General features: G+C 38.0%; 1 protein-coding gene across 3 annotated transcripts in view; it reads right to left on the bottom strand.

Moving 5' to 3' along the window:
* PRKD1 (protein kinase D1) overlaps positions 1 to 21,934 on the bottom strand; it is a 159,330-nt gene that overhangs the window by 72,148 nt on the left and 65,248 nt on the right. For all 3 annotated transcript variants that reach the window (XM_075754072.1, XM_075754073.1, XM_075754075.1), the window contains one exon: positions 3,590 to 3,728. In XM_075754072.1, the coding sequence (XP_075610187.1) occupies positions 3,590 to 3,728 (139 nt within the window). The remainder of the gene's footprint in view (positions 1 to 3,589; positions 3,729 to 21,934) is intronic.

The following is a 21,934-nucleotide window of genomic DNA, read 5'->3' as shown; positions in this document are numbered from 1 at the left end:
GTGAAACAGCTTTTAGCCCTGGAGTGGTGGTTGGTCAAAGAGACAGTAATACTTCTCCCTTATATCGTCCAGAAGTAGCTTTAGATATATTCAGGCTGGGGGTGGGGGGGAAGGGAGGGGAGGTGACAGGACACAAAAACCAAACCAAAACAGAAAGAACCAATTGTTTTACTAACTACTGCTAACAGGGTGATAAAACTGAAACAAGAACTATTTTCAAGGATTAGAACTACTAATCGCTTTCAGTGAAAACAAGTTAATGAAATTAAGAATTAAAGACTGAGAAATGCTTTGACTATGCAGGTATGATCACACCCTATTTCCTGTAAAACTATGAAACAGTATGCAAAAAATTATAATATTCTTAGTTCTCAATACATCACAATCTTACACATGTGTTTTGCATTATAAATTTATTCAAGATACAATTTTCTTAATCTATGAATTTCTTCCATTACAATGATCTTCTAAAAGATTTGGATCCCCTAAACTCTCTATTTTCTTTTTTGTTGTGGTTTAGCCATGGCTGGCAGCTAAGAGTGAAAGTGAGAGAACTCTTGGGTTGAGATAAAAACAGTCTAATAGGACAAACACAAAAAAGGAAGATAGTACTAGTAATAATAATAACAATAATAAATATATATATACACAAACCAAGCGATGAACAGCACAATTTCCCACCTGAAGTTGATGCTACATGAGATCCCCAGCTGCCCACACACGCAAGCAAAGCAAGACAAGGAATTCATTCCCCACTTCCCATGGGCAGGCAGGTGCTCAGCCACCTTCAGGAAAGCAGGGCTCCATCATGCATAATGGTTACTTGGGAAGACAAACGCCATCACTCCGAATACCGCTTCACAAGACCCCTGGCTGCCACATAAGACCCTCAGCTACCACACCGGGCCCCCAGCTGCCAACAGGACATGACGTCATATGGTGGGGAATATCCTTTAGGCCAGTTTGGGTCAGCTGCCCTGGCTGTGTCCCCTCCCAGCTTCTTGGGCACCCCCCACCTTCTCATTGGCCGGGCAATATGAGAAGCTGAAAAGTCCTTGGCTGCTTGGCAACAACTAAAAACATCAGTGTGTTATCAACATTATTCTCATCCTGAATCCAAACCACAGCACTACACCAGCTGCCAGAAGGAAAATTAACTCTATTCCTGCCAAAACCAGGACATTTTTTAAAATCATGATACACTGCTACAGTTGCACAACTTTTGATACAGCTGATACAGTCAATGAATTGCAAAAGACAAATAGTCCATTACAGAAACGATGTAAATTAAATAACAAGAAGATAATAATGATAAATTTATTTCATGAGTTCATCATAAATAAAGCCAGATAAAACGATACAGCTGATCATTACTGTCAACAACTTTGGGAATTTACTTTCAGCTAAAATTTGGCTACTATAACACAGTACGACAGTACTTTGTGATATTAAAAATTCCAGGCCTTCAGCCAGCAATGTATACTCTAAACTGCAGGGTGAGGGAAAAAATATGTGCATCCTGGGCAGTTGTAGGTACCACCCACACTTTCATGCAGTGCTGGTTTAATCGCTTTCCTCTAAATAGTGCAGAATTGCTCATGCTTGACCGCTTTTGTGGACAGACGCTTCAGCTAAAAAATAAAACCATAAATCCCCTAATGCTCCCAGTATAGCTCTCCTTTATCACTTGCAAGTACTGCATAAAGTGCTGCTCTTGAAGATTTAAACAGCTACTTGCCCAATTTTGGCAAACTGGAAGATACGTGGTCTCCGTTCCCAAAGTATATAAACAATACATCAAATAAAGCACTAAATTCCTTGGTGATTTTTTTCCCACCACATCTGATTTACTGATCTGGAGTGATTGTTTTCTGCAGAAAATATGAAATAGAGATTACTGGTATCTTTTCAAAAGGGAAAAAAATGTTTCCTGATATGGAAAAGCTGAATGACTTACAGGAATGACTTGCATTATTCCTTATTGTGCTTCTTCCTATTCTAATCAAAGAGTATGGAATAGGGTCCTATACAAGAAAACTATTTAAAGCTCAGTTGGCTTAGATTACGTGACCTAACTCTTACCTCCACTCTTTTCAGCATCCATTAGGACTTTGGCTTTCTCTTCACTAATCCTACACTCTTCTATACATTCAGTTTCTACCTTTATACGACATACGTGTTTCCCTATTTTTAAGCGTCTTTCCAGATGTTCCAACTGCAAAAATAAAGCCCTTTGGCCATCTTCTAAGTTTTATTTATCAGATATCACCTTTACATCTTTACAGTTCCAGCATTCACTCTACTGCATACCCTTGTAAACTTCGCACCATTCCTAGTCACATACCTCATCCCTTCTTACATCTAAGCTTTTGACAAGTCCTGTTGACAGCTAATGGCATCCCCAGACTTTCTCTACATTCCACTCACATCATTTCTGCTTATTTCCTACTTCAATGAGAGTAATCCACTCTTTATGGTCACTCTGCTGGCCAAACATGCTCCTTAAATCCATTTAACATTTCATTGCCTCCAAAATTTAGCCTTTCACCTCATGATTCACTCATACTACACCTCTTCTTGCATCTCTTCAGCTGCTAGTCACCTTCAGACTCTAACTTTAATTCTCTGGCTTTGCACTGACTTATATTCTCAACTTATCTCCTTAACTTTTGTAATTCCTAGGCCCTAAATAGTTATTTTCTTTTGTTCCACTTTTTCACCTTCCACACCATATTGTGTGTTGGACAATCAACAGTCCTGTACAAGAAGCATCCAGCATTCCTCTCAGACAGCCATCCATAAATAATATATATTTCTAGAATTTTATTTACTTACCCAGCTAGAATTTAAGTTTTCCTCTTCCTTTCCCAAATAATTTTTAAAATAAATCATGTAAGGAGTCAGAGTAGCCCTGGCAGGCATTGTTATGTAGGGCTTTGAAAAAGCAGTTGCTCTGTTTCCAATGGACATTTTTATGGCACTTCATATAAGGTAAAAGCTAAAAATCCTTACTTTAAAAGAAGTCAGGTCACTGTTCGAAAGAACGGCCTTGACAATTCCTCCACCGGTAATTATGAACTCACTGCATCTACTAATAGAAAAATATACACTCTATCCAATTAAATATTAAAACTGTTGCTATTTCATTGAAGATATGTGAAGACCAATTCTAATTTTCAAGCTACTCTGTTAATTAAGTAAACATTAAAATATCTATTGCATTTTGTTGTTACTTGTTACATTTTGTTTCTACCGTGCTTCTTTGAAAAGGGTTGTGCTACCACACTGGATAATTTTTTCCTCTAAAAATGCAGTATATACATATTTCAAATCACTTATTAAAATTAACCTGCTGCTTAACTAGTAATATGGACAACATAAAGGATGTTAAAAAGTATACAGTGCAACAGAAAAAAAAAATTAATAGGCACAATATGCCTATAAACATCTGAGAAAGATTTTGACTCAGTGCGGGTGAAAGTCCATATAAACAAAATCTCCTTCTTCTTGAATCCTAACTGGGACAAAAATACTGTGGATCTTTTTGGTTGCAAAAGCATGACAGTAATTTTCACTGTTTTTTAGTTACCTGACAAGACAACTTCAACTAGGTCTCCTTCTTGAATATCTGCAGCTGATTTCACCAGTTGGAGAATGTTTTCAGAGGTAGGGTCATGGCGGAAGAGCAGAATTTTGTCGTACATTCCGTAGAAACCACATTCAGGAAACTGCAAATAAACCCATGAGAATTTACTACACTGTAAAATACGTTATCTGTAAAATATAATTAATATAATTAATTTTAAGGGCAGACTAGTCCATTCCTCAGACTAGTACCAAACAGGATATATATTTTTTCATACATGACAACATTTATCACTATATTCTGAAAATGGCTTTCCCTCCAATCAAGTAACATCATTTGCCTTCCTCTTCCTCTGTGAGCAACGTGGTATCCACCAGGAAATGAGAGTGAAATAAGTGCATCCCTTAGCCATTGCTGATAACTTCTCAGTTCCTGAGCAAGGTGACCTAATTAGACTCTCTTGGAGCAGATGTTTGGACTAGATGACATATGGAGGTCCCTTCCAGTCTATATTATTCCATGAGTCTATGATCTCTCCCCAGATTAGTGCCAAAAAGCTGCCTTGAGGCCGGAAGAAATATTTTTCAGCTCTGCCTAAGATGCAATGCTTAAATGATAGCTCATTAGGAAATACCTATTTCTTGACACAAAAGTTATTAGACATATAAACCAATGTTTCCAAACATAATCATCTATTTTGATGCAAAGGTGCTGGAGCTTTGAAAATACGTTAAGTCCAATTCACACTAAAAAAGTTTCAAAAAACCTCAGAGGTTAGAAATTAAACTTAAGATTGTTGTATAAGCAACTTCCCGTCTTTTTTGCTGCAGCACAAAAATGGGAGTTAATTTTTTTTCACACTCCCAGCTTTAAGACCTAAGATTTTGTTTTGAAAACATTGCCAAGTAACCCTTTTTCTGATACAAAAGATTGAATTCAATTTTACATCACTGAACTACTCCATGTATTATTTGTGAGTTTTATCAACATGCAGTGAAAGAAACACAATGATAAGCACAGCTCGAGAGATAAACTAGCAAGTTTTAAGGTTGAAAGGAACTTTGAAAAGAATGCAGAACAGAAGGAACACAACAAAAAGCACTTTAAAACAGTATATTCATTCAAAAAGTACTAAAACAGTATATTCATTACTGATTACTGGAAGCTTCAGAACCCATCCAAGCAGCCCAAGAAAGTTACGTTTTGGGGTTTTTTTAAGTTTTAAAGCATGCAATGAAAAGAGAGACACCAAATAGTAACATCCCTGGTTTGAATGAAACACATCTAAATCTCTGAAGTTTTGTCTCCCGTAGTCACAAATGTGAACATAAATATTTCAAGTATCACGTACTTAAGTGCAGTAAATATTAAGGCTTAAAACTGTAAGAATAAGCCAAATAATGCTGAAGGACCTTAATTCTCAAGGTATCATTGTTTCCAAATCTCATTAAAATCATAAATTATTCAACCTAGTGCCAAAAGCATTTTTCTAGTTCAAGATCGAATTAAGTTCTTGGCTTAGATGTGAAATAGTTACTCTAGCTTTTAAAGAAATTTGCTTTACATGAAGCATAAGTGGGAGTGAATCGAAGCTTTCGAGAGATGTAATCTGAACTGCAATTACTCTCCTCATCCATAGAGGTGCTAGCGTAGCCTAGGTAATAGAAGAACAGATGACACAGGCACTAACAGACACCTGAGTGTCTTACAGAACCATTCGACGTCTGACCTAGCAGCGCTGAGCTGAGTCCAAAAGCCATCTGGAGCCACTCAGGTGCCTGTGGCTGGAGAAGCACATGGTGCTCCACGGCTGGAGAAGCTCTTCTTCCCCCACTCCAGCACTTCAGCTGGCAGCAGACTCACTCTTCTCCTAAACGTTTTAAATTTAGAACATGCTTCCAGTGGGATTATGATTTTAATTAAACAGATTCTTACCTTGCTACACTATACAAACCTGATGACATATTGTACGAGTGAGAATTTTCTTTTACAGAAGCAGTGAAAAATTAAAAATATCGTTCAAAATAAGGACTGCTGATCTTTTTCAAACACTGAAAGAATTTTCTCATTTCACCAGATTTGAGACATAGTGAGATAAGAGATAGCATTTCCCTCTAAACTCATTATGACTTAAATTGTTTGTTCTCTCTTTATACTCCCATTCCATTTGCTCTTTTCAAATTAGCTCTATCTTTTCTACCTTTAAAATTATTTGCTATATTACATGTATTATATATGCATGCATTTTGTATGGGTATTTTGAGGTATCATTTGTTATATTCTGTAGAGAAAAATACATTCAATCACAAAATTTTTTGCTAAATTATAAACAAGAATTATCTTCTGGGTTCCAGTTAGGTTTCCTCAGATAAACTGCTCTCATGCCAAGAAAGCCATTTTGATGGTGTGATTCTCCAAATAAAACATTGTGTAAGGACCAACTGTTGCAACAGTGACAAAAATATTCCCTCAGCTAAGCTTATTCCTGCCAACAACAATGTTGATATGCAGAAACAAAAGTAAACAAAAAGCAGCCACATTGCTTGGTATTACAACACTATAAATAGCATTTATTTTTGCCAAATACAGGGCAAAACAGGAAATGTATATATGTCAAGCTACCTAAAAGCTAACTAAAGCTAAGCTAACTAAAAATGATGGCATTGGATCTAAATTCCCAACACTAATAAAAGCCCTTGTTTTGGTATAATAGCTGCTTAAAGTGGAATTACCAGGAGTAAAACTGTCATTGTAATTTTTATAATGAGGAAATACAATATTTCTGTAAGAATTAGGAGAGTGGAAAATTGTTTACATGGGGTTCAGAAAAACTATCTATTTCTGGATGCTTAACAAGGCATCGGTAGTCATTAAGACATCACAACTGTCCATGAACACATTGGTTGCCTACTCCAAGTATGAAATAAAATGCACCTTCTTAAACTGCTTTCAGCGTAGTTCAATCTAAGGTGCATTAGTTTACAACTGAAACAGGATAAATGACCTTTATAGCATAACAACATGTTAAACTGCCACAGTTTAGTTGTGTACTTCAAGTGTGCCCCCACCTCCCCTTTTTTTTTTTTAAGCTGAGAGCAAGATCAGGTCTCTAACATGATTTATATCACTTACAAACAATTCTCGGTTCCAGATTTGCAATTTAGCAAAATTTCTCTATTAATATGAGTCTATCCTTGTTATTTATTAGATATTTTCCAGTGTAAAGAGAAGAAATATTGGACAGCATGCTTCTAAGACATTTAAAACTGTAAAATGTATTTGTCCTAAGAATGAAAGGTTCAGCACACTTGAAGAGAAGCTGAAAATTTGGTTCGCCACAGACAATGAAGTTCTGGAAAAGCTCAGTATTTCTTAATAAAACCACTTAGAAAAAAATCAAAAGAAAATACAAATAAGAAGGAATGCAATTACTACTGAAAAGAATATCCAATGTGCAATGTGAATCCTTTTAAGAGCCTTATTTCTATTTTCTCAACTTGTGCTTTCAACTTTGCTACTTAAGGTCAATATATGAGAGAAGTGTAAGACCATTAGGAAAATACATCATATTAGATATATCCTCCATAAAAAAGAAGGTTCTTTACCCTAGACACATGCAGTCCCTGTCTGGAATCCGGGCATAAACGATTACAGTATTCAAATACATATGACTGGTGTCGACAGAAAGGGAATAATCTGTTTCTCCTCTGCATAGAACATTAAGAATTAACAAATCTAAACCACAGGAAGGGATACAATACAGGGAATTAGACTAAAGACAAGAAAAGCTTTGCAAGGAAAAGAATTTTTTAAAAATATTATTGTTTGCCTAAGAAAGGGAATCTCTGTTACTGGAGGGTTTTTTAAGAGAACAAATCAAACATCTTTCTGTGTTCAGACAGAAGGATAAAATAGATAACCTCATATGACATAATTATCACGATGCTGAAAAATTTACTATCTAGAATAAATGGGAACAAAATATATGGGTAAATGTATATTACTAATTTTTATATTATTTATTTACTTATTTGTTAAGTACAACTTTCCCTGTTCACAAGCAATGTTAATCTTGCTTATGCCTATCCACAGATATATTCGGTCAAAAAAATGCTAACCTTAGCATGACTGTTTCAAATAAAACTGAGTGTCCTCTGTATGATGTCAGTTACATTATCATACAAGAACTACAATATCATACAAGAATTTTTTAAAAAAATTAAAATATAAACTATCCCAAGAAGATGTACAGGTATTAGCTTTGCTATAAGAGCAGTTAATGTTGTCCAGCCTTGCTATGTAGATGCCATTCACTACTATGTTTGTATCTGTGCAATAGACTTACAGTGGAAGAACCGCATCATTCCTTCATTCTATGTTACTGGTAAGCTGCCTGTGATGTACCAGAGGGATATCATAGTATGCTATGAGAAACTGCTGTAAAGGTTATATCACATATAAACAACTTCTACTCTCAAAGAAATCTATTATCTAATTTATAACATGCTCTTCTGTAAGAAAGGAAATACAATATACCATTTTTCATCATACTGACAATGACATTAAACAAAAATTAATCACTCCCATGAAGAAAGAAAATTCTGGCAGTAAATAAACTGACTGTTTACCAGGCTTAATACTTTGAGGAAGATCTGGATTGTGTGCCCTTTACAGGGCTGCACTGAATTGACTTACAATTTGACTACTACTGATCAGTGTAACTATTTATAAAGCACACAAATATAGGTTTGCAGGATGAAAGGTTTCAGTCATTAGTGTAAAATAGCATTCATGTAGACAAACAATTATGTCACAGTAGAGTCAAATTGATTTCAGACAGCTCGATGGGGAAAACTTGTAATTTAGAGATCATCTCCATTTAAAAATCAGCTATCACGGATGGCAGAGGGGGACTGAAGTTTTAGCAACATGATGTTTCTGGATGAAGCTGCAAATTTTTTCTTACTTGTCCTCTTTAAAAAGGAAAATGAAATATTCTATTAACAAGATAGTGTTGATTACTGTTGCTTGTAGTGATTACAAACGTATTACAATTCTGAATGTGTGTTTGTTGTTGGATAATAGTGATTGAAATTTGTTAGTTTATTAGCTTTGAAACTATTAATATTTACTGAATGTAGATGCAGTGATCATTCACAGACTGTGAATACTACCTTAGTACTACTTTTAATCAATTACATCTCCACAAGAAATAAAATGTATATACATACATCTCAAGAGATGTGATTACCCTAAGGTTTACTTCTAAAAATGTCAACAACAAAGACCCGAATGTCTGTTTTCAGCATTCCCACTCTTGACTTCTCAACGATGCTTGTCTTATATTATGCCAATAGTTTCTCCTTACATGTACTGTAATATTACCACAATAAAAGTCTATTACTTGGGAGAAGCAGAACAGACTTTTATTCCAAACTTCGCGCCTTAAAAAACTACTGTATAAACATTCATATAAAACATGTTTTACGTGATATTGTAGCAGCTTTTATGGTAAAAAACAGGAAACGCTATTAGCATCTGAAGTCACTCGTTACACAAACTGAAGTTGAGTTGTGTGCTTCTATCATTTCCTGAAAATATCACATAACCGTTATCTACCCATAAGACTTAAAAAACAAAATAAAACAAACAAAAAAACCCAACAAAAATCCCAACACCCAAAACCCAAGCTTTTTGAGATGAAAAAACTGCTGGTCAGAATCTCAGGTAATAATTTAGGATTGCCCAGCTGGTGGCTACTATGGCAGCAGATTATCTATAAAACACAGGGCAAAAGGAGGCTCAGCACTAACCTTTCCTTGGCAGATACCAAAGCAGAAGCAATCACTGAAGTGCTTTTACCCTTAGCAACTGTAAACATCCCAAGAAGATCTACCAAAATATGTCACCAATAACTGTACAGAAGCCAAATGATTATGCAAATTCTGGGTTTTCATTTAAAAAGACTTCAAGTGATACTACAAAAAAAATTGCAGACTCATATTAAATTTCAATAACTAGAACCTCTAATTATAAGTATTCAGTAATTCATTTAATCCATTACCCATTGTATCAGTCAATAATTTCAATGGCATCCATCCATCCACGTGCAGACACAAGCTGAACTATGTACGTCCATAATTGTGCTGTCTTATTAATGATTGTTCTCAATACAAGGATCAAGCACAAACTGCTGAAAATAAATTGGTGATATTTAAAACTCTATCCAATTACTGTGACAATCAAATGGTTTTATTATTAAAGAGAGTTTTAAAAAGACCTGATCTATCTAAATGTTAATGTATTTCTAATATGAATTGGGAAGCTTTCAATAATTAATAATAATTATTAATCATACACAGAGTCATTTGAATGGAGAACGTATTCAGCCTTCCTCGTTGCTGTAGTAAAGCACAGTTTCTAATAGAAATTAACTAAAAGGAAAAGTGAGACTGTCTAAGGCGAGACAAATCTCACCAGTTTGGTTTAATAATTATCTCTTTGGAAGAACTTTATCTGGAAGAGCTGGAAAACACATACTCTAAACATTGATGCTGGTTCAGTGTAATCCAACAGTTGAAAAAGTGTGTTGCCGTGATCATTTTGCAAAAATACTTTTTCAACATACTAAAATTGTCATGCTTTTGTAACAGAACAGGTAGGTAGATTCTCAGTGCTAAAGGTACAAAAGGAAAAAAAAAGTCATCTTCTTGTATGTTACTGCAATTTTACGCATTTCCTGTAAGGGATAGTTTCTGTTGCTTTATTCTAGGAAGTAATGAGAGTTGTCTTTTTTTTTTTTTTTTTTCCAGTCCTCATATTGACCTTTTTCTTAATATAAAATTGAACTATGTATTTTTTTAGTGATAACTATTTTTTTTCTTCTAAAAAGCAGCTATTTTTTCTTGCTAAATTAGTTGGATTTTTGCAAGCCTTCCTCTTCAAGAAGTCCTTAGGGATTACTGTAACAGCAACAAGAACCTTGACAAAACCTGGAAGTCTTTCACAACAGAAAGATAATGACCCAGCACAAATAAGCACTGTGGGCTAAACAATGTCTTCACAGCATGTGGAGAAGTTTAGTCAGGCTGAATGTTTGTTGATCTAACCTAACTTGCTAAAACACAAGTTAGGATGACCTAACCTAAACAAGGTTGTTGACCAAATCTTAACCTGATTTAGAATAAATAAATAGTCTTACGTTGATACAATTGTTTTAAAATAAAGCTATGAATGTACAAAATTTTTGAAACAATCCTATTAACTAAACAGAAACATTCTTATTTTACATTCTTAAAATCATAATGCATTTTAATTTTAGAGATCAGGATTTCCTTTCTCAGCAAACTTATGGTACTGAAAAGCAGAGAATTTTCAGCCAAGAGGACTGCCTCAATTATCACTTAATTGTGGCAGTCATTTTTAACTCACTTGCAAAACTCACGAGGTTTTTAAAAGGCTCTATTTACCAAGTGCAACGTTATCATGAAAATATTGCACTTTATGTATAAATACCACAAGACTTAACGGTTCTGTTGTAAAAAACATCAGTTAGTATTCAAAGACCTCTTCACATACACCACGACAGTTACTAAAAACTAACAAAAACTCTGGAGTTTCCATAGAAGTTCACACTATGGCTATAAAGAATATCTGTAGTAACAGCTGAGTAAGAACAGGAGCTCAAGCAGCAGTGGTATCTCCACCTCATTCCAGGATATTACATGCTGTGCTTAAGACATCTCAGAAATGGTAAGTCTCTCTAGACCCTTCCAGTGATTGCATTTGTGCTTGCCAGGCAGCCAAACAGCAAGGATAGGCAAGAAATGCCTATTCCCTCTCCTTCCTTCTTTTTTATTTTCATAGAATGATTGAATGGCTTGGGTTGTAAGGGATCTTAAAAATCATCTAGTTCCAGGGACACCCTCCACTAGACCAGGTTACCCAAAGCCCCATCCAACCTGGCCTTGAACATTTCCAGGGAGGGGGCATCCACAGCTTCTCTGGGCAACCTGTTCCAGTGCCTCACCATCCTCACAGTGAAGAATTGCCTCCTAACATCTAATCTAAATCTACCCTCTTTTAGTTTAAACCCATTACCCCTTGTCCTGTCACTACATGCCCTTGTAAACAGTGCCTCTCCAGCTTTCTTGTAGGCCCCCTTTAGGTACTAGAAGGCTGCAATAAGGTCTCCCTGGAGCCATCTCTTCTCCAGGCTGAACAACTCCAACTTGCTCAGCCTGTCTTCATAGGAGAGGTGTTCCAGACCTCTCATCATCTTCAAGGCCTTCTGCTGGACACGCTCCAACAGTTCCATGTCCTTCTTATGTTGAGGGCCCCAGAGCTGAATGCTGAACTCCAGGTGGGGTCTCACGAGAGTGGAGTAGAGGGGAAGAATCACCTCCCTCGACCTGCTGGTCACACCTCTTTTGATGCGGCCCAGGATCCAGTTGGCTTTCTGGGCTGCAAGCACACACTGCCAGGTCATGTTAAACTTCTCATCTACCAGCACCTCCAAGTCCTTCTCTGCAGGGCTGCTCTCCATTCATTCTCCACCCAGCCTGTAGTTGTGCTTGGGATTGCCCCAACCCATGTGCAGGACCTTGCACTTGGCCTTGTTGAACTTCATGAGGTTTACACAGGCCCACACCTCAAACCTGTCACGGTCCTCCTGGATGGCATGCCTTCCCTCCAGCACGTCAACCGCACCACAGAGTTTGGTGTTGTTGGCAAACTTGCTGAGGGTGCACTCGATCCCACTGTCCATGTCACCGACAAAGATGTGAAACAGCACTGGTCTCAATACCAACCTGTGTTGGGTTCCTATGGCAAGGTTTTGATAATGGGGGGAGCTACGGGGGTGGCTTCTGTGAGAAGCTGCTAGAAGCTTCCCCTGTGTCTGATAGAGCCAATGCCAGCCGGCTCCAAGACGGACCCGCCGCTGGCCAAGGCCAAGCCAATCAGCACCTCTGTGATAATATGTTTATGAAGGAAAAAAACAGTTAGGGGGAGCTTTTTTAGCCGGAGAGAGGAGGGAGAAGATGTAAGAAACTCTGCAGACACCAAGGTCAGTGCAGAAGGAGGGGCAGGAGGTGCTCCAGGCGCCGGAGCACAGATTCCCCTGCAGCCCCTGGTGAAGACCATGGTGAAGCAGGCTGTCCCCCTGCAGCCCATGGAGGGAGGATGAGGGGGTGTAGAGATTCCACCTGCAGCCCGTGGAGGACCCCACGCCGGAGCAGGTGGAGGCACCTCAAGGAGGCTGTGACCCTGTGGGAAGCCCAGGCTGGAGCAAGCTTCTGGCAGGACCTGTGGATCCGTGGAGAGAGGAGCCCACGCCAGAGCAGGTTTGCTGGCAGGACTTGTGACCTCATGGGGGACCCACGCTGGAGCAGTTTGCTCCTGAAGGTCTGCACCCCATGGGAGAGATTCATGCTGGAGACATTCGTGAAGGACTGTCTCCCGTGAGAGGGACTCCATGCTGGAGCAGGGGAATGATGAGAGCAGTCCTCCCCCTGAGGAGGAAGAAGCGGCAGAAACAACATGTGATGAACTGACCGTAACCCCCACTCCCTGTCCCCCTGTGCCGCTGAGGGGGGCGGAGGTTGAAGCCGGGAGTGAAGTTGAGCCCGGGAAGATGGGAGGGGTGGGGGGAGGTGTTTTAAGATTTGGTTTTATTTCTCATTCCTCTACTCTGTTTTGCTTAGTAATAAATAAGATGAATTCCCTCTCTAAGTTCAGTCTGTTTGCTCGTGACAATAATTAGTGAGTGATCTCTCCCTGTCCTTATCTCGACCCACAGGCTTTTTGTTATACTTTTTCTCCCCTGTCTAGTGAATGAGGGGAGTGATAGAGCGGCTCTGGTGGGCACCTGGCCCCCAGCCAGGGTCAACCCACCACACAACCCCTGAGGAACACCACTCGTCACTGGTCTCCACTTGGACATCGAGCCATTGACCGCCACTCTTTGAGTGCGACCATCCAGCCAATTCCTTATCCACCAAGTGGTCCACCCATCAAATCCATGTCTCTCCAATTCAGAGACAAGAATGTTGTGCAGGACAGTGTTAAATGCTTTGCACAAGTCCAGGTCCAGGCAATCAGCTTTCGGTTGTACAGGAAGAAAAGTGTCAGAAAACATAAAGAGTAGTACTAAGCATCTTGATACTGTCTACATTGTAGTACTACCCAAGACAGGTTTAGGTCAAGCCCATTTGTCACAGGTACAGAAAGGAAGACAAATGATTGATGAACAAAGAAAGGTAAAGAAGCAACTGAAGAAATCTTGAAAGGTTAGTAAGACACATGACCAGAGCAAGGAAAATACTCTTAGAACAGAGGTATAGGAAAACCCAAAAAAGTATTAGGTTTGCTTCCGATCTAATCATTCAGTGAAACAGAGAAGTTTCTAAGATCATAGCCACTAAACCAGCCAAGAACTATTCTCTGGATCCAAGGCTAAGTGGCATGGAAATGGCTCACTGCCATATAGCTGGCCCCTTTCCCCAGAAGCAGGGAAATGAGACTCCCACTGCTTATTTGAAACAGTCCCTTACACATGCTAGGACCCAAATCCTCTAGGCACCATCTGAAAGACTGTGATTTGGCATGGTTTAAACTGTATCAGGAAGCATGCAATTAAACAACTAAGAAGTTTATGTGATTTTGGGCCAGTACTTGAGCTTGTATTCTCATTTTGGTTTATTTATAGATATATTTTTAGATAGAAAACTTCAGAGAACCACCACTATTCCTAACATCAGTTAAGCTTCTTAATGCTTTAATGAATGGTGTCATTCCTTATTTACAATATTTATTCTTGTTACTTTTTTTACTACAATCCTGATTGATTGTTCTATAAAGCACAACATGATACCTGCAGCAACAGAAGTTAACAAGCCTTTTCCAAGTGGGCCGTCAGAAAGGAGCAAACTTCTTATTCATGATATGAACAACATTTTAGATAACAAATATGCACATACAAATATTTCGCTAATTCTGTTTGCAGCAGTGATTTGCTGCAGATATCAGAGTCCATCTCTCTCACATCAGGAACAGAGTACTGTGCCCACACACACTGACTTGGAATGGCACCAAACTACAACTTTTTCTGCAGCTGCCGTCTATGGAACAATGATGACCACAGAGGAAAAATACAGCTGAGCTCCCTGACAGAAATATCCGTGAAACAGATGAAACATGGCCATGGTGAAACATAGGAACATGGCTATTTTGCAAAGAGCCTGACCTCTGAGCAACCTTTTTGTTAGCCTCTTTCAGTACAGGTTGTTCCCTGTGGCATTCAGGGCAGGAGTTGCTTCCTTTCCATAATACCTTTAAACAAACACGTTGTCCTGCTACCTATGCCTCCTGCCACTGCATGTTGGCTTGCCTTCTTTCACTCATATTGCGCACTGCCAAAAATATTGAGTATACACAACATTATTCAAGCTACTTGTCGACACTACTCAAGCTGAGTTTTTAAAGTATGCAGACTTTAAAAACTCCCAGTTCAGGCAGGGTGTCCTGGTTTTCAGCTGAGATAGATAGAGTTAATTTTCACAAGAAGCTGGAAGGGGACACAGCCAGGACAGCTGACCCAAACTAGACAAAGAGATACTCCACATGATGTCATGCTCAGTATATAAGGCCGGGGAGCTGGCTGGTGAGGAGTCGCTGCCCGGGGTGGGCTGGCCATCAGGTGCAGGCAGTGAGCAAATTGCATTGTGTATCACCTGCTTTGTATATCCTTTTATTAGTATTGTTGTTGTTATCTTCCTCTTCCTTTGCTGTCCTATTGAACTGCCCTCATCCCAACCCGCAAGTTTTCCTTTCTTCTGATTCTCCTCCCCATCCCACCAAGGGGACGAGGAGAGAGCGAGCAGCCGCGTGGTACTTAGTTGCTGACTGGGGCTAAACCACGACACAAGGCAAGCAGCAAGAGATATACAGGCAGAGAATCAAAATAAAGGCATCTTTACAATACTACACAGCATTTTTTTCAAATCTAGACTCTTTTACCCAACAGCAAACAGAAAGCAAAAGTTGACACACACATCAGAAACACAGCTAAAATGTTAAATTTTACTTCTGTGGTTGCAATTGAAAACTTCAGTAAAATCATGGTGACTTTTGTAGATCCTGATTCCTGGTAATGTTGCTTTAGTGATTTTAAGAAATCCAAGGACTGGGGCGGGGGACGACGACGGGGGGGGGACGGATGATGGGAGGGGGCAGTGGAGGTAGGGGGAGTTTGCTCCTGAACTAAGTCTGGCAGCAGCTACTGGCTGGGATCAACCCACCACAGCTCAATGCAATTAAACATGAAAAATCTTACATAGTAACACTTCTCTCTAAACCAGACAGATCTTTAGCACAATTAGTGTAACTCTATTTGTGCTACCACAAGACACTGATATAAAACTTTTCTCCATTTCCATTAAACAGATTTATTTGTCATTGAGACTTCTGTGGAAGTACTTCATTCTGAATTACTTTATCTAATGGGTTACCAAAAATATATGTTGATTATGTATTGGAAATTGATTTTCACTAATATGATTTAAAGACTACCTTAATTTAAAATAACCTCTGACTCTTAAATATAATTTATCTTCTCCAAGAGTTAGCTTTTTTACTGTTACTTCCTCGGCATTTTGTGAATGTTATATTACAGCTTCCAATGCAATGAAGATGGCATAGAGTCAAGCAGATGTAAAGACTAAGTCCAATAACTCAGACAATGAGAAAACAGTCAAATAATTTTATCACATAAGAATTTTAAAAGTTCATATGCCATTCAAATCAAACCACACTTGTATAGCTGACTTCTGTATGATGTAGATTAAGAGGTTAATTCAATAGAAATATTTAGAAAAGTAATAATAAACACACAACAATGAACCTCAAAAGAGAAACTGCTCCTCGCATCCTGTTGCGGCCAGAAGTATCATCACATATAGCACATCTCCATGTGCTGCACAACTTCCCTGAAACTTTCCACTGGCAGAAGCACCGAGGGAGAACACTAACAGTCTGTGTCTTCTCCATTATTTCATACTGTGAGTTTAGGAGCACTGTTCTGCTAACACCAACCCACTAATGCCACATTTCTCTTTCTAAGGGAACATGGGGACCTCAGCAGAAAGTCTCCTGCAGTTCCTGTATACGTTCTCTGTGCAGCCCTACACTGTCCACCCCAGTACAAAATTATGGAGCTTCCTGTGAAACGTTTAGGAGAAGAACGTGACAACAACGGTGTCATATTGTTGACAGGCATCCATTTATGTAGATGCTTCATGAACAGATTGCAGTTCTCACCAAAGAGGTTGAGCACTGGAGCAGAAATTTTCATGCCCGTCAGGGAACAGGCAGAAAAAGGATGATGAATCACTAAAAAAACCCAAACAACCCCCAAACAAAAACAATCAAGCATCTTTTCTTGTTTCTTTAATCAAAAAAAGATTTAAGACAATGACTAAAGAGTCCCTTGCTCTTTTTTTAAAGCTGCAGTTTTACTAATTCTATGCCATATACTGCAACTGGGAAAACAAACTCCTAATTAAGGAACGATGCAAACAAACTAATTCAAGAGCCAATTCTACACATTATTTAAAAAACAAACAAACAAAACCCCAAAACCTCTATTTCTGTAAGAGTCTACCACCAGATGTGTTTCAGCTATCTCTGAGCAAGCATTACATCAATTCAGGAGACTCATTCAGGTACATAACTCAATAGACTACACAGACATAGAACAAGTGTCTTTACATGTTGTGCAATCTGTAAAAAGATTAAACTACTTGCATGCAGTCAAAGTTTCTGTGTATGAGGTAAGAGATCTAGAGATCATTCTCACTTGTTTATACCTCTAACCCTACTTCCAAAATACAGTTAATTTCCTTCAAGATAGATGTCAGTTTAAGTAATTGCTTAAAGATAAATTTAAAACTTTTTTTTTTCAAAGAAACAAAAAACAAAAGAACTCTGATCAAGACTACTGTTTTAATTAAAGCATTGCCAAATACGTGGTTTCCTCCTGAAAACACAGTCCTCTCTCACTTTTTGAGTATAGTGTTAAGACACATTTTGAAAATTACTTATGCTTTCATCTGCTCTCAACATGAATTCTATATTCAAAGAAATACAGTAAGAGTCATTTGAAAAATACTTGTAAAGGGCTTTCTTCTACTGAATTTCATAGAAATGTGAATTTTTAAGTATAAGAAGCATGTTGGTTCAACTTTTAGTAACAGTAAGTAGTTTGCTCCCTGGCCAGTTGTCTATTTTACTTCCCTTTATTAATAACTAGGATCCTTATTAATAAAGGATAAAGAAACAACACCAAATAACAGGATTACTGGGCTCCCTAATCCTATAACGAATATAATCAGGAGGAGACTGTAGCAGGAGAAAAGGCTGAGAGCACTTATGTTGGACACCAGTTCGGCATGAGCACACATACCCAGAGCCAGGTCTGCACAGGGAGTCCAAATAAGAAATCACAATATCATGTTATACACATTAATTCCCCATTCAAAATGTGGCTTACAAAAGCCAAAGTACTAAGAAGAAACTGTCCAGGACAGTCAGTAAAGAACATTAGGACAGAAATGTCTGTAAATGATTGTTGTATGCAAATTTAGCATCTCTCTGCAGACCTGAGTAAGGCATGTCATGGGAGGTTTAGGATTCATTGTCCACAACACCCAAAAGGAATTTCCTTGCCAAACACGTGCTTGGGGATAGGAAAAGAACATGATTTTATTTTTTTGACCAAAAAAAGGCAGCTTTTGTATAATAATACTAGAGATATATATAGACTTCTAGATAACAAGTCACGCAGGAAGAGGCCATTTGGGCTCCTAGGCCTTCCTACCCAAAAGTTTCAAAGCTGGACTGTACAACTTTTCAAACACAGTCCTCACGAGCAGGCTAGGACAAGATCACGGAAGAAACAGAAACCACTGAAAGATGTATCGGATCACAAACAGATCACGACAAAGTTTCTGTCTCTGTAATGGGCACTCAAGAGAAACTGGACAATTAAGAGATTAAAAATAAAAAATCCTCCTGAGATCAAAGGCCTAAACAAAGATTCCCCTCCCCAGACATTTTGTCAGCAATATTGTTTCTTAACAAAAGTGCTTGTAGCTGCTGCATTTCCATTTGCATCCAGTACGTCCTTTAATAACACATACGCACTGAAGGAAAATATCTCAGCGCACTCAGGCATAAAGATTAAACACGTTTAAGTCTTCTGTGAATCTAGGAACACTTTCACAGAACTAGGAAAATCATTTAAAGAGAAGCACATGAATAAATCTTAAGGTTAATTAATTTTTTAATTGATTTCAAAAAATAAATGCACTAAACACAGAAACTGCCAGGTTGCAAAAGGAGTTTTAAAGTGTATGTCTCATACAAACAGAAATATAATGTTCAAACCAGAAAGTTGATAGCAACACATATAAATAGAAACTTAAGAGTTGTAGAAAACCACTAAGGAAAGCTGGAAGATAGGCAGAAATACTACTGTCAGCATGCCTGAGGCACATTAAAAATGTTGCTAGTATTATAAAAAAAAAAAGAAGCCTAAGAATTCTACCATCCATAAATATTTATCAATCACTTCCCCGCTACTCCCCCCCAACATTTTGGGAAAAGGCAGTATTAGGTATTAATGATTTCTGTTCTAACACCAGTTGATATGGATGTTGAACAAGACTCACTGAAGTCCAAAAAAAAATTAAAGCAAAATTGAAAGAGCTGTAAAGTCAATGGTTGGGTTTTGGAGCAATCAAGAGCAGGAAAACTAATATGCTGCTTTTTAAAAGGGGAAACAGAGCTACCTGCATAACTGATAACTGTAAACTTCTTAAAATAATGGACCAAAAGATACACAGCTCAGCAAATGAAAACATAGAGAACAGTACTGCTATTTAACTACCATCTTGACTTACGAAAAAACTAATAACTTGGTAATATAGTAAGGAGACTGCACAAGCCTAGCTTAACAGTGACACAAAGTCAGGCTTTGCAAAATAGTACATCAGGACCCTGGAAACATGGAACGCAAGCTGCTCTGATGTAACAGGGAATCTAGTCTGAAAAGCAATGATGGAATTTAGGTAATGTAGTGGGTAATTAGATGAACATGCACTCTTAGTGAATTGCTTTTGCCATAAACTGGGGGTATCAAAGAAGCAGACACATTTATTACCTCTGCTTTTGGCACTGATGCAACTGCAAGTCTGTACTAATACCTAGCATTTAAAATTCAAAAAACTAGGACACCGGAGAACCAAAAGACATGTTCTCTTGTGTGTGACAGCAGGGGGTTAAAGTGTTTAATTTCTAAAGGAAGGTCAGGATGTGATTTGATCATTTTTGATAAGCATCAGTATGAGAAAGTGAAATCTGATTATCTATTGATTCATCTGCCTTGCAGAAAAAGAAACAGCAAGTTCCAATTTCTGACAGCTGAGGCTATGTAGAATTAGACTACACAACAATTATTTCACTGGTCCAATTTTTTTTTTTCCATATTTTAAGTAGCTAAAACAAGTGCTCACTGAAAAACAAATGTGGTAGTGCTATTTCCACATTATCGGACTTTTGTTTCTAAAAGAGACACCATTTGACAAGGAATTCATTCAGACAACTCCTATGGCCTTTCTTATACAAAAAAAAATATTAGAACAAATTACCGTAATGTCATACTCTCTTAATCAGCAACAACACTCAGTCAGGCTAACTGGAGGAAGCTAACAGCTTGCTTGGGACTCCTCTCAAAGAAACTTTTTCTTTTTTCTTTTTTTTTAGTCTCAGGATGGATGATAAAACAGGTATCTAATACATCAGGTATCTAACATTATCCTGCCATTCAATTTTGGCATTGACAAGACCTCTAAAGTAACACTCTGTCTAGTTCTGGGTGCCCAGAGACAGTGCAAAGACAGCACCCAAAGAAAAAAAAAAAAAAAGAGTTCTGTAAAATGTGATACAAAAGGAAAGCTTTAAAGAGCTAAGCAATGATTAGGGGAAAGAAGATAGATGGACGTCTCTGACAGTCTTTAGATCTGCTAGTTAGGCAGTAAGGAGTTTATACAAATTAAATATTAATTAAGGATAGCTTTAAAACTTTTTGGGGAGGCTGTGGCATCTCCATCACTGGAGGTTCTCAGAACAGTGGAGAAAGGTGCAGATAGAGCTGATCCAGACTTGGAGACAAGGAAGGCGTTTTGGGTCTTTCTGTCCCTGTATCTATGACTTGTGTCTTCTGAAAGACACAAGAAAAAAATACTTGTGGTTTAGAGTAAGAAAAATAAACTATATAAGGCACATTCCTACAGTTTAATGTTCCTTTCTGTAAGTCACATTCCTGTGACTTTCCTTTCTGATTATCTAAAATTCCCATTGTAGGTTCAACTGGAGAAATAGTTCTCCATTTTTTATCCCGAACTGTTGTGTAGAGCTCCTCTGCAACATTACATAGCTGCCACATTTCACAAGGGAAGTTTTTGCATCTCAGTGTGGGTGAATACATGTCCACCCCCATCCAACTAGCACTGACAGATTATTTGACAGTTTAATTTCAGTCAGACCTATCTGCCTCAAGAGTATTTTTAAACATCAAGACAAAAGTTGCCTTATAGTTTAATATCTCTGGGATGTGCATCTTAGAAATCACATCTCTAACAGATGAAAAGAACACACTGTCACCCCTAAAATCCTGCATGGGTTTGCCTGTCTTCAGCTATCCACTCCCATCTTCCAATACTTAAGTGTTTAATTTTTCCAGTACAGAATTTCACACTCACGACGACATCTCTTCTCATACAATGGGATCGACATTTGACAGTGCTGTTCACAGGGTCAAAAAGTGACTGAAACTTTTCTCATGGCTCTGTCCCTCTGATGTTGGACTTTACATAGGTCCCCTGTTGTTTTTGATGGGATTGAAACTCTCCTGGTGCTAAAAAAAGTTGTAAATGCTTTTGTGAATACATATTGATTTAATTGTGTCTCTGAATATTTAATTTCAAGTGCTGGCTCCTGCCTTCTTGCAAAAACAGTATCACTCAATGTATTTTTAAAAAATCTTTTTTAATGTACTCTTCATTCCTTGTGCAGCGCTACAATTTTCAGTTGCAGAACTACGTTCCACAACTGATGTTGGAATCTTATGAAAACAATTTTTTTTAGAGTCATCTTCTTAACAATGCCTTAAACAAGGCCATAAAATAAAGATATAAGATTATATATTTTTCTTATTTAAAGTCAGAACTGTTAAATTATAAATGCTGCAGAAAAGAAACTGACACCGAGAATAAAAAGGTAAATCAGCTC

Source organism: Balearica regulorum, chromosome 5 (assembly GCF_011004875.1).
Source record: "Balearica regulorum gibbericeps isolate bBalReg1 chromosome 5, bBalReg1.pri, whole genome shotgun sequence".
Classification (NCBI taxonomy): Eukaryota; Metazoa; Chordata; class Aves; order Gruiformes; family Gruidae; genus Balearica; species Balearica regulorum.
The sequence above is the reverse complement of the archived record's forward strand: the minus strand, read 5'-3'. Positions and strand labels throughout refer to the sequence as shown.